Source organism: Patagioenas fasciata, chromosome 4 (assembly GCF_037038585.1).
Source record: "Patagioenas fasciata isolate bPatFas1 chromosome 4, bPatFas1.hap1, whole genome shotgun sequence".
In the NCBI taxonomy this organism is placed as follows: domain Eukaryota; kingdom Metazoa; phylum Chordata; class Aves; order Columbiformes; family Columbidae; genus Patagioenas; species Patagioenas fasciata.
The window spans coordinates 10,626,459-10,640,354 of record NC_092523.1 but is presented as its reverse complement, the minus strand read 5'-3'; the positions used below and the strand labels follow the sequence as shown (position 1 = coordinate 10,640,354).

Below are 13,896 nucleotides of genomic sequence, written 5' to 3'. Positions count from 1 at the left end.
AAAATGCAAAGATTTTACATTAACATTAGCAAAGACATCAAAAACATGCAACAATCCCAAATAATAGTGAAGCACTCACTTCCAGCCACATTTGTCTCCTATAGACTATCACATTTATTAAAAACACATTGAATTACATGGTTTTGTTTCATTTAGGCCGGGGGGTGGAACTCAACAATACTGTGAAATAGCAATCCCAAAGCAAACAAGATTGTTTGGAAAGCAGGAATACAAGATAATAACAGAAAAGAATAAATTATTACAAGACATTAAGAATAAAAGTGAAATATATTACCACATCATTCAAATTACAACATTATTCTTTTTTCTAATTCATGGGTTTGTAAATTTATCAGTTTCTTTTAACAAACAAGGAGCTGTGATACAGTGTTTATCTTCTCATAAATTTATCTTATCATAAATTCTCCATCATGTTAAAAGTCTAATAGCTAGTTTTGCTAAGTAGCATTCAGAAGCAAGAAAGAATCTTTTCAGTTAATACTATCAAACTTCTAACCTTCTCAAAAATAAAAATCAGACAGATCCTTCTACAGGACACCTACCGATTGAGCATCTAATACCTTCACAATGACTAATGGGTGGCAACTTCAGCATCTCTCTCCATTTTTTACTACGCCCACTTCGTTTGCCTAAAAGAAAAATATGAGTAATGTAGAACACAATACTATGTCAGAATAAAATTAAGCATAATATTAACAGCATAAAATCAGGTCACTTCTGCACAGATCTGTCAGATCGCTTTTCATGCCTAGAAAGAAATCCATCTACAAGGATATTCAATAAAAAACTTGATATAGAAAAACTTTTATATGAAACACTAACAAATGCAGAAAGCCTTTTGCAAGACAAATATTTTGCATTTCGGCAGTGCATACAGAATAGCTCTACAGAGACAAGGCAAATATCCAGGTATTCTGAAAATTACAAACAAAACTGAACCATCAAAGACAGAAACTAAGAAAAACTGAGAAATGTCTCTCAACCACAGTGAAAAATGCAAGATGCTAAAGTTGACTAATAAAATACATAGAATGAAGTTCTTCAATACATTTTTGGATAATATACATAAATAATCTCTTCCTATTTTTTTAAGGGCAAAAATAGTAATAAGAGTAGACTCCATTAATAAACGAGTGGGTATTTCTCAAATACACACCATTTATTCTAGACTACAAGAGACTACAGAATACCAGCAAGAACTTAGAATTCAGGTCTTTTCAATGCTTCAGAATTTATAGCACTAGTATTAAACTGACTTTTAAAAACTACTACAGTATTTTCCCTCTTGTTTCTCAAAAAAATATATCTGTGCTCCAGTTTCTATGTCAAATCGGAATTTTAACACATTACTTTGACCTGAAGAAGTCAACTCCGTTTACAGAAGACATGCATACTTGTCAGAAAAGCAAAGAGGTAGATACAGGACCGTAGATATATTTTTAATTGCAAAACATATCAGCGGAAGATTTATTTTGGTGCTGCAAAATATTTTTTAAAAATATGTGTTTCCACATGACAGAACAGTAGCAAAGCTGCACAGCAGCTTTTTAACTGTACCAAAGCTGTACATACCATTAACCACAATGGGAGAGAAAGGAAGGGAGTTACCCCATGTAACCTGAATAGAAACCAAGCAGCAAACAGTACTCAAGTCTTTCAGAATTAAATCATTAGGGAGAAAGGAACTAACATCTTCAAAATAATAAAATATGTATTAAAAAAAACAACTTCACTGAAACATACAGCTTCTTGAACAGTTCCACCATTGCAATCAGGGCAGTTTCAGCTTAGCATTAGCTCGTATCAAATTTACATTATCATTGCTAATAGGAACATTGACATCTCACTGTGCTGCTGCAACAAAATATTCTCAACTCTAATATTGCTAGAAAAGTAAACAAACAAGGAATACAAAACCTTAAAAAGCTGTCGTGCAGAGATTCTTGGAACTGATACTTACTCTCCAAAAAACCTTCTGCTGCACTTTATTTCCTAATATTGCTTTGCAAGTCATTCACCTTCCAAAATATTTTAGAACATAAATATATCAAATCTACTACTTCTCCCCACTGCTTACTTCATGCCATACTAGAACTAATAATGAGGCTGTGATTACCAACATGATTAAAACAAACTCTCACTATTTTAACAAAATATTTTTGATGTTAAAAAGAAGCTGAATATATGCTTGAAGAAACCAAACCACAGAGCAAAGAGATGCATTTTTAACAGAACTGAACACAAATAAAATCAAAAAATACCACCACAGACAGCCAGTACACATACATTGAACAGGAAAGGACTGGGTATTATGCGATCATGAAAAACAAAGGACAGAACAATCAACCTGCTTTTTATCCGTGCAACTGAAAAATATGCTAAGCTGCAAGGTCCACAGAAGTTAAATTTCTTCTGTTAGAAACTGCTCAGAAAGACTGATTTGTGCATGATAGAGTGCAATGAGTATTGATCAAGAATAATAAGCTGACCCAAATTCACATTGCAATGCTGTATGGAAAAAGTAAAACCAAACTGTGGTATACACTAAGCATATCATCTTCTGAAGCACAGCGAAAGGAAAAAAAGAAAAAACAAAACAAAACACAAAACCAAACAAAAAAACCCAAATTAAAAAAAAAAAAGGATGATCACTGGTGCATTATACTTTAAGTCCAACACAATAAAGTCTGCTGTATTTTGCCCCAAATATGTGGCTGGTTACTTACGATGTGACCATTATGAACTTCATTTTACAAGAAGAGACTACATGCTAAAATGCAATTGAATTCACCATCGTGGAGAAGTCAATAAAGGCTACATATAATTTATTAACGATACAGAAGAATCAAGTGCTTAGAAGTATTAACTAAATCAACACGCGCTCTCTTTTCCCTGAACTGATTGTTCTTACATTTACAGCAAATGCACAGAAAAAGCCTGTATGTCCCAATAATGTAAAGAGAATGCATGACCTATATCCTTTACAGATAAATTAGCCATTTCTGGTAAAAGTTATGGGAGGATGCCAATTTGTTTGTCATATTATTCCCTAATTGCAAAATCCTTTTCCATTTCTGAAGCAGTTTATCAAATCAAATTATAATATTTGTGGTTTATAAGTGTCTTAATATTGATTTCAGAGCTTCTGTTCTGGACCTCATTCTAAAATACTTCAGCTAAAATTCTTCCAGAAAGACCAACAGCTTACTTTCCAACACAGCAGCAACAAAGCCATTAAGTTAATCTGCTTTATGGTTGACCTATGTGGTTCAGATGAATTACCACTTTTGCCTCTTTCAGATGTAATTGCTGGCTACAACCATGTCCAACTTGAAGCAACTCATCTTTTACAAAGAGAAGGGTGGATGCAGCAATACACCATTACAGTCAGGAAACACTGCAATTACATTTTCAGGTAAATGAGAACCTTACCTTCTTCTCCTCCCCAAATTACTTCTTAAGAGTTAGAATTTCAGCATTACCTCTTTACATGTTTTCACTTCTTAAAAAGATACATACCAAATTCAGTTCGGTCATTGCATTAGAACATGGTACTAGAAAGATGTCTACACGTTTTCATTTTCCAACTTTTTTTTAACTCTAGAGAAACATTTGAAAAACTTATGTAAGGCAAAGTGGTTGGCTTATTCATCAGGAAAAACAAAACCAGTTGCAAAAAATGAAACCGCTGTGGCAAACCAAAGCAATCTGGTGTAGAAACAGATTTAGACAAATAAGAATATTATTCAAGTCATCAGATGGACTTCCCACAGTCACAGCGATCTTCCTTAGAGACAGGATTGGTAGTGTGACCCTCGTTTCACTGAGCACAACGTTCACCCAATATTATTAGCCAGTCTTCCTTGAGATGGAAAACTTGGATTCTGTTCTACAGAGTGAAAATAGTTAGAAGCATTGCACTACCTTTGGCTAATAAATGTACACATAGTATATGGGATATGATTCAGTGGCTGCTACACTGAGATTCTGCCATTGAGTTATTCAGGGACCTCTGTGCTTCTGTCTTCCTGGCTGTGAAAGGCAACGTGAGCACTGCGGTTGAGAAGCAAGCAGCGAGGTAGCATCAGGGGTGCACGATTGCTACAACATCATTCTTGCAAAACTGATTCCACAAACCAGATTGTCAGATACCAGCTGAGAAATTCATACCAGACCACACCCAGATAAGCTCTGACAGCATAAAACTGCAACAAGATGTGCATTTAACTACATAAAATCAGTTGGCTTGATGAAAAAATGCAAAAGAATTGATGCAGAAGCTCTACAATGAGATGCACGAGAATAATCCAAGTAGATATACACTGTCTTATAATACATATTTGCCACAGCAGAGAAAGTTGCAAGCAACTTTCCTAACAGATTTTAAACTCACATGAATTCAAATTTTCTACTTACAGCCATATTTTCCTTCAAACCACCCACAATAGGGATTAAAACTTTTCACTGAAAAATCAAAACATTCCCCTTTAACTATGGCCTTATGCTACAAAGACATTTGTAAACACTGCTCACTAAATAACAAATATTGATGGTATGACATTACTGTGCAAGATCCACCTTTGAGACACAAAACACACATCATCATCACTTGGGGAAGGCTGTCATGCTTCCAGCTCCAGAGACAGCTCATACAGAACTGCTTTGCTGGGTCTCTGCAACCTTCTCCATTGCGCAGTTCAGATATACTTTTCTGACATCTCAGTTCTTTGAAAAACAAGCCTAGCCACAGCTTAACAACAAGGTTTAACAGAGTGGCATCTCCTTCATACAGAGAAATATTTTTTCCAGAAGTACAACACATATAATCTGGCCGGCTCTTGGCAAGCGTACCAGAATCATCTAGCTGAAAATTCAGATTTCAGCACAAGGTAGGCACCTAACTCTTCACAGTATCACAGTATGTTTGGAATTGGAAGGGACCTCAAAAGATCATCTAGTCCAATCCCCCTGCTGGAGCAGGAACGCCTAGGTGAGGTCACACAGGAACATGTCCAGGCGGGTTCTGAATGTCTCCAGAGTAGGAGACTCCACAACCCCCCTGGGCAGCCTGTTCCAGTGCTCTGTCACCCTCACTGAGAAGAAGTTTCTTCTCAAATTTAAGCGGAACCTCTTGTGTTCCAGCTTGATCCCATTACCCCTTGTCCTATCATTGTTTGCCACCGAGAAGAGCCTGGCTCCATCCTCATGGCACTCACCCTTATATATTTATAAACATTAATAAGGTCACCCCTCAGTCTCCTCTTCTCCAAACTAAAGAGACCCAGCTCCCGCAGCCTTTCTTCATAAGGGAGATGCTCCATTCCCTTAATCATCTTGGTTGCCCTACGCTGGACCCTCTCCAGCAGTTCCCTGTCCTTCTTGAACTGAGGGGCCCAGAACTGGACACAATATTCCAGATGGGGTCTCACCAGGGTGGGGTAGAGGGGAAGGAGAACCTCTCTCGATCTACTAACCACCTCCCTTCTAATACACCCCAGGATGCCATTGGCCTTCCTGGCCACAAGGGCACAGTGCTGGCTCATGGTCATCCTGCTGTCCATCAGGACCCCCAGGTCCCTTTCCCCTACACTGCTCTCTAATATGTAATTTCCCAACCTATACTGGAACCTGGGGTTGTTCCTGCCCAGATGCAGGACTCTACACTTTCCCTTGTTAAATTTCATCAGGTTATCCCCCGCCCAACTCTCCAGCCTGTCCAGGTCCCGCTGGATGGCAGCACAGCCTTCTGGTGTGTCGGCCACTCCTCCCAGCTTAGTGTCATCAGCAAACTTGCTGATAGTACACTCAATTCCCTCGTCTAAATCATTAATGAATATATTGAATAATATTGGCCCCAGTACAGACCCCTGAGGCACTAGATACTGGCCTCCAACTGGACTCCGCACCCTTGACTACCACTCTCTGGCTTCTCTCCTTAAGCCAGTTTGCAACCCACCTCACTACTCTATTGTCTAGACCACACCTCCTCAACTTAGCTGTGAGGATGCTGTGGGAGACTGTGTCAAAGGCTTTACTGAAGTCAAGGTAGACCACATCCACCGCTCTGCCATCATCCATCCACCTTGTTACATTCTCATAAAAGGCTATGAGGTTGGTCAAGCATGACTTACCCTTGGTAAAGCCATGCTGACTGCCCCAATAACCCTCTTATCCTTGATATGCCTTGAGATGGCACCAAGGATAAGCTGGTCCATTACTTTCCCAGGGACAGCGGTGAGGCTGACTGGTCTATAATTACCCAGGTCCTCCTTCTTGCCCTTTTTGAAGACTGGAGTGACATTTGCTTTCCTCCAATCCTCGGGCACCTCTCCTGTTTCCCAAGACTTGGCAAAAATGATGGAGAGCAGTCTAGCAATGACTTCAGCCAGCTCCCTCAGCACCCGCGGATGCATCCCATCTGGACCCATGGATTTATGGATGTCCAGACTATTTAACTACTCCCTAAGCCGGTCCTCATCAACTAAAGCAAACTCCTCCATTGACCTGGCTTCATCCAGGGTCTCAGAGGCACAGGGCTCCCCAGGACAGCCTCCAGCAGAGTAGACAGAGACAAAGGCGGCATTCAGTAATTCTGCCTTCTCTGTACCTTCTGCCACCAGGGCACCCACCCCATTCATCAGTGGGCCTACACTGCCTCTGGTATTAGTTTTATCTGCTATGTATTTGAAAAAGTTCTTTTTGTTGTCCTTGACCACTCTCACCAGCTGTAATTCTAAGGAGGTCTTGGCTATCCTAGCTGCCTTCCTACATCCTCTAACAGCAGCCTTATATTCCTCCCAAGTGGCCAGCCCCTGCTTCCATGACCTGTAAACTCTCCTCTTCTGCTTGAGCATACCAAACAGATCCCTATTCAACCACACAGGCCTCCTGGCTCCCTTCCTTGACTTCCTACATGTGGGGATGCTCTGATCCTGAGCGTGGAAGGAGCAATCTCTGAATACAATCCAGTTATCTTGGGCCCCTTTTCCTTCAAGCAGTCTTGCCTATGGGATTTCCCCTAGCAATTGCTTGAAAAGGCCGAAGTTAGCCCCACTAAAGTCCAGGGTTGCAATTTTACTTGCTATTCTGTTCCTGCCACACAAGATGCTGAACTCCACCACCTCGTGGTCACTGCAAACCAGGCAGCCCTCAACTTTTACTGCTTCGATCAGACCCTCCTCGTTAGTGAGGATGAGATCCAGCAGTGCACCTCTCCTAGTCAGCTCCTCCACCATCTGCATGAGGAAGTTATCATCAATGCACTGGAGGAACCTCCTGGACTATGGCTGGCTGGCTGAATGGTCCTTCCAGCAAACATCAGGGAAGTTAAAATCACCCACAACAACCAGAGTCTGTGATTGTGAGGCCACTCTCAGCTGCGCATAGAAGGCCTCATCAACTTCCTCAGTCTGATCTGGTGGCCTGTAATAGACACCTACAACAGTATCAGCATTACAAAGGCCAAGGCACTCCTGAACGCAAACAGAAACAACAATGCAAGCAGTTCAATAAACAAACACATAAAAGATATCTATAGATAACAGACTGTTACAGCATTTTTAAGATAATATTCTACATAATCCTGGATACAAGTGTCTAGAGTTGGGACTTCAACATGGCAACACTCATCTCACTGTTGGAGCAGTAACACTGTAAGCAGTTAAAAACCTCAAGTAACTACGCGAACATTTGTGCAGCCTGTTTATAAGCACAATCATTTATTGTTCCCACAGCTATAACCACTTGAACAACTGGTTCTTCGTATCAGCTCTATATACAATTCCAATGTTCATGTGCAGATTTAAGAATACTAGTGTATACATATTGAACAGCTTCTGCACATCTTCAGAAATTATGTAAGAAAGTGTTGTATCAACTTCAGTAAATGTAGCTAATGTGGACCAGATTTATTCATCTAATCTTGCAGTCAAACAATGTCACATCTGTATACATTTCCTTTTGATATGGCTGTAACAACAACTGAATTAACGGGGTTTACTAGAGAGAGAAACAAACAAACCACACCACCAAACAGTAAGAAAACTCCAGTTTTACAAACTCCTTGACAAACAAGGATTTTTTATCATGATGGTACATCATGACTGCAACAGACAGAAGTAAAATTCCTTTAAGTAGATTTGTGGAACCTCTAGTTATAATTGCCCCGTTTCAAATAACCAAAGCAGCAGTATATATCAACGACTAGACCTCTCATGTTATGTTTATTTAGTAAATGCAATTATTTAGATTCCAACATGCCCACATGCATTCTTCTTGCAGTTCATTAAATAAAGGACAAAAAGGCAGACATTGTGCATAATTCTGTACAAACACAGGAAGACATGTTTCCTGCCACAATGAGTTTACAGCAATTTAAAGCACAATGCAATAAGGTAGTGCAATAGAACATAGGAGGCAAATAAGGGAAGAACAGACAAAAATAACAGCAACTGCAAAAACTCATGGCACTCTCGCGTTATAATTCTTATTTGCTGCTGGTGAATGGACTTTTGGGTATGAATGGGCCTTGGTTTCCCACTTGTGCATGCTCCTTAAATCAAGATTTTAGCTCAGTTTGATAACCAAACTGCAGTGATGTGAACAATTTCCTTAGAATTTTCTTCCTAGTTACAGATACACACATTACAGGATATCTGCCCTTTCATCATCACCAATACCATAGTTAACTATTACCTTATACTGCAAGCAAAAGCAGAATGTATTTCAGAATTATTCCAGATGTTTCTAAACCTAGACAGACAAAACGCACAATTTGAATGGACTGCTTATTTTTGTGAAGAGTACTAATTAATACAATTTCAATTCTGAAACAAGTATCTTCCAAGATTTGCTTAAGGCCAATTGTGATCACATTCTGTTACTGAAGGTTCCTGCTAACTCCATCCTTGGGTTGTACCTAACAATTATCAAATCTTCAGGAACTTGCTGATCCATCCGAAAACTAATTCTGGGGGAAAAAATCCCAAACACAAAACACCAAACAACATAGGAAAAAACCGCTACAACAACCCACACACCCCAGATTGGTTTATAGATCCAACTGGAAACTATCTTACCCATTCTGCAACCACAGGCTAGAACCAATACAACCAAGAGCTTAGAGGAAAATTTGCTTGAGGCATGATCTTAATTTAGCCTAAACCAATCTTGACATAGAGCATATTATATGCCTAACAGCACACCAAACTCTCATTCACAAACTGCTCCTGCCACAGCAGTATAAATGAATTTTAAAGTGGATGCAAATGGACCAGGTATGTTTAAAACATACTCTTGGCTTGGATCCTTAATTGGAGTAAAGTGCCATTGACTTCAAAGAAACTACAGACCTACCCTTTGGAAGTATTTTTGGAGCATATTACTTTAGGCAATGAAAAAAGGAAAGCTCCTAAGCAGTTTAAAACACAGTGATTAATTTCTTTCCTTTAAAACATCACAGACAATGTGTGGGATGCTGAAATGAATTTGGGGCTTACCTATACTCAAAGGATTTATGGAGTGTGATTGAAATAACTACAAAAACCAGAAGATACAAAGATAAAGAGAAAAGTGAATATAAAATAAAAATACATTTTTGTAAACTTTCAGATTTTTTCAGAATAAGCTAGTTTATATTATTTGTCCTCATTTATGGGATAAATTCTCCAATGTCTTTTAAGAGATACTCAAAGATATTTCTGCTATGAAAGAAAAATGAATGTGTTAATTCCTCTGCTCTTTTAGAAAACTAGAAGCCATGTTGCTGCACATTATTCTTTTATACATAACAATTCCTGTATGTGAAAATCTGAGTAAGGAGATCATGAAATTGGAAGCTTTTGTCATATCTCACAGTTCATACATCACTATCACTTAACACCTGTTTTCTCTCTCAGTTGCTGCACTACAGCACTCATAAGATCAATTTTGAGTTTGCTGTACAATCTCCTGTTTTTCTACTGAGTCACTTATGCTTGTTCCACTATAGGGTTTACCTCAAGAGGAAGTTTTCTGTTTTTCTTTCTCACATACAGATTTCCCTCACAAAGAGGAAAGAGCTGGACTGGCACAGAATGCCACTTATCCCAGGAAACAGGGGCAGCGAATCCCAGAACACTCTGTACTACAGTTTTCACCCAGAGGCAAATCCCTCCCATGGACAGGTGAGCTCTCAGCATGAGGAGGTCAACTGGAAAAGTGGACAAGGTAAGAAGAAAGTCCCAATCTAGTTCCTGACTCCTTGATCTTTCATCCATAAAGGGTACTTCAGGTTATCACAATATTTCCTAATAGTAGGTATGTATAAGACATATATTATGAGCTATCCCTAACACCCACATGTGCAGAGAACTAGCTTTTGATTATTTACAAAGTCACATTGCAAAAAGATAAGGAATCCTCATAGTTTTCCTTCTTCACATGAAGAAGTGTTGTAGTTGCTACAAAAATATTACAAGTCTTTGTTGTAAAGAGACAGGTTTCTATTAAAATAACCTGGTTTATGAAAAGGTTTGAAAAATCCTATTAGAGAACAGCATCATAAGACAAAATTTAAAGTTTTGAGGGGAAGCCAGGGTTTGATCTGGCCTGAAATACAGGACTAGCAAACTTTTATAAACCGATGTTATCATGATGCAAATTGAATTAGAAGAGTCACACCTCTAATGAAAAATATTAAGAGCAAGACTATTAGTGAGAAGATAGAAGGTGGTTAGTCTAGAAACAGCAATACCACTTTGCTTTTATTCTGTAGGAAAAGAAAGTAGCAGTAAAAATTATGCACTTTGTCTAAGCACACTTGTTAGTTTCTGGCTCTCTAATTACATAGATTAAATTTACTTCCTACATATCAAATCAGATTTAAACCGTAGACACACAGCTAGCTGTTTAAGGTGTGATAATTCTGCACACCTACAAATGTAAAACCCAAATGATGTTCACACCCTAACAATATTCACATCCAGAACTATTAGAGTACCCAAAATTAGAGGAAAATGATGAGTGGGATCTTCAGGATCATAATTTTGATTGTCAGGTATGATTTGTTTCAACTTGGTGTTATTCACAAAACAGTTCTGAATTCTCAGAAAGCCTCTGCCATAACCCGTCACTACGTGAGGACAAGTGATATCTTTAATTCAGTTTCTATATGTGCGAGATGAAGATGACGTACCTGTAGGGTTAAAAGACTTCACTAGATGCTTTCCAGAATACCACATTTTTCTACTCTCATCTTCATCACGAAAGAATCTCAAGTTAGACTGATCCATGCAAGCCAGAATTAAGCCTACACTGATTTATTTCAACATGCCACTGAAAACTATGAAGAGCACCGTAATTCCCACCTTTGCTCTTTTGCTTTTACAACTGAAATATTTATCCAGGTCAACACACTCTCTTATTCAATCTTTAACACACTGAGGAACCGGAAAAAGTATCACTGATGTGACTCAAGTCTATACATGAAAATTAGCTGTTATTTTATACTAGCTTAGGATTTCATTTTCTTCCATGAGAAACACTAATTCTGCACTTTTCCATGCTATCCCACTGCTCCATACACTATACAGCAAGATAATAGGAATATGGGAACAAAAAGGTCAATTCAAAGTCTACTCTTCTGTCCTAGTTGTCCGGCTCTTTCAGCAAATAATATATTTCAGTAAAATATCAACCTCACATACTAACTTAGCAAATTCCATTCCCTTGGAGCCTACTGGCCACATGAGAACAGAGCAGGGATTGGGATTTTATGGAATTGTCCTGACAGATGGAGTAAACTAGACACTCGCAGACCAGCCAGAGCATGTAACAGATAGAAAATACTTTCATTTCAAGGAGCATTTTGAAAAGTGTTATGTTAAAAGTACCCCATGCACAGGAACTCAGACCTGAAAAGGGAAAGACCTTCTACCAATTGACCATTGCAGCTTTAGAGTGTCAAAGCCAGAAATCACAGTTTTGTGCATGCTTACACAAAAGAGTCTGGGCCAATTGAGAGTACAAAAGAGTAACAGCTTATTACCATTACTTTTACAAGTTTCACATCAGGTAGAATTGATCTTCTTCACACCAGCTGCTGTCAGACTTTCATTTAGTTCATTAAAATATCTTGTTTGGTCAGTTCTACCACTATAATTTATTTTAAACACAGTGAAACCTTAACTAAAGAGGCAACCTGGCATTAAGCAGCCACTTAAAAGCTTTTCCAGATTACCACTGCACTTTTTGCGGTGAGGGTTTGGGCGCAGTAAAGTTTTGAGCCAGATTCCACTTTCCCTTCACTTCTCAGATCACTTCAATGCAAACTCCGAATTCAGGCAGCACCACCACAGACATGTTACCGTCAGTGAAACCAGCCAAAACATGTCCTCTAGTTTGAGGTGGTCTTTTCAGCTAAGGTTGGGAAATATTATGGCTTTTAAACCCCACTTCAAAGTAAAAAAGCTGATTTTCCTCTCTAGCTGCTTAAGGCAAATTTAACTGGATACACATATGGCGTAAGTGCCAAACCCATTTAGAGTTGGAGGAACTTGCAAAACATACAGGGGCAGATTCTGTTGTACTTACTCACTTTAAACAACTCCAGCTAAACTAATGGGTCTTCTCAACACAATTAAGGAAAGCAGGATCCCATCCAAAAAGAATATGTACATTTCATAGTTGAAAAACATACTCTGCACTGAGTACATAGGTAATCTGGGGAGGCTTTTAAGTGGCCATTTAATGGACAGTTATATACATGAAAAAGCAGTAAGACAATCTTATTTCAGGACTTTTTTAAACAGCAACCACGTGCTAAACTAAATTTCACTATCTATCCAAAATGTTTGTTGGTTGGGGGATTAATCTTCCAAGTCAAGATGTTCTGGAGAATCAAACTTAACTATTAATCTAATGGAAAATAGCACAGTTTAATATTAGGTTAATAAAAAATGTTCAACTGCAAAATACAGGTACCATTCACCAGCTATGCTTTTCACAGGCAGGAATTTCAGCAAGATCGAGTGCAAGGATCTTCCAGAAAAGATTTACGTCACTTCGCCCTTTATATCCACATGCATATACATTCATAAATAAACTCCGAACTACAGATTAACGATCTACTTAAAACATCCGGTAAAAACACCATTTGAATCGAGCCGGAGAAGGAAAGGTCGGGTTTGTTTTTTTCAGAAGCAAGCCACAAGCCAGGAACTCCGAATTCATCCCGCGGGAGGAGCGGGGCAGGTGCCTCGGGGCACGGCCCGGGACCCGCCGCCCGCCCCACAGGCTCCGCTGGCCCCCCCGCCCCCCGTGCCCCGCAGCCCCCCTGCCCCGCAGCCTCTCCTCCCTCCCCACCCTCCCCTCCTCCATCACTTCCTCTCCCCCCTCCCCGCCGGCCCCTTTCCCCCTCACCTCAGACCCTTTCCCCCCCTTCTTGGCCCGTCCCCAGCCCGCCCCGCCTCGCCCTCTCGCTTCTCCTCCTCCCCCGCGGCTCTCACCCTCCCGGGCTTTCAGCAGCACGGTGTTGGCCACGATGTTCTCGATTTCCATGGTCGGGGGCTCCTTCCCCTCAGGGCAGCCGGAGTGGAGGCCGCCCCTACTGCCTCCTTCGCCCCCTCCTCCAGCCCCGCCACCGCTGCGGCGCCAAGCCTCGGCTCATCCGGCCCCGCAGGACCTCAGCGCTGCGCTCGCTTCTTCCCCATCACCCGCTGCTCGCCCCGGCACCGGCCTCCCCCTCCCCGAGGGCGGAGGCAAGGAGCAGGCAGCACCCGCCCGCCCCGACCATAGCTCCACCGCCCTCCTCCGCCCGCCTCAGGCAGCCCCGCCTCTGCGCTCCTGCGCCACCTCCCGCTCCCTGTTGCCCGAGACTACAACTCCCAGAGGCAGAGC

General features: G+C 40.5%; 1 protein-coding gene across 2 annotated transcripts in view; it reads right to left on the bottom strand.

Annotated features, from left to right (window-relative positions):
* Positions 1-13,756, bottom strand: part of GRK4 (G protein-coupled receptor kinase 4) — a 45,650-nt gene extending 31,894 nt beyond the window's left edge. Inside the window, exons 1-2 of one of the 2 annotated variants that reach the window (XR_010651304.2) lie at positions 13,506-13,756; positions 564-650 (exon numbers count right to left, since the gene is read on the bottom strand). Coding sequence is in view for 1 of the 2 variants with exons in the window: in XM_065836869.2 (XP_065692941.1) it covers positions 564-650; positions 13,506-13,557 (139 nt within the window). In the remaining variant the exon portion in view is untranslated. The remainder of the gene's footprint in view (positions 1-563; positions 651-13,505) is intronic. The other variant, XM_065836869.2, reaches the window with a different exon arrangement.
* Between the last annotated feature and the right edge of the window lie 140 nt (positions 13,757-13,896).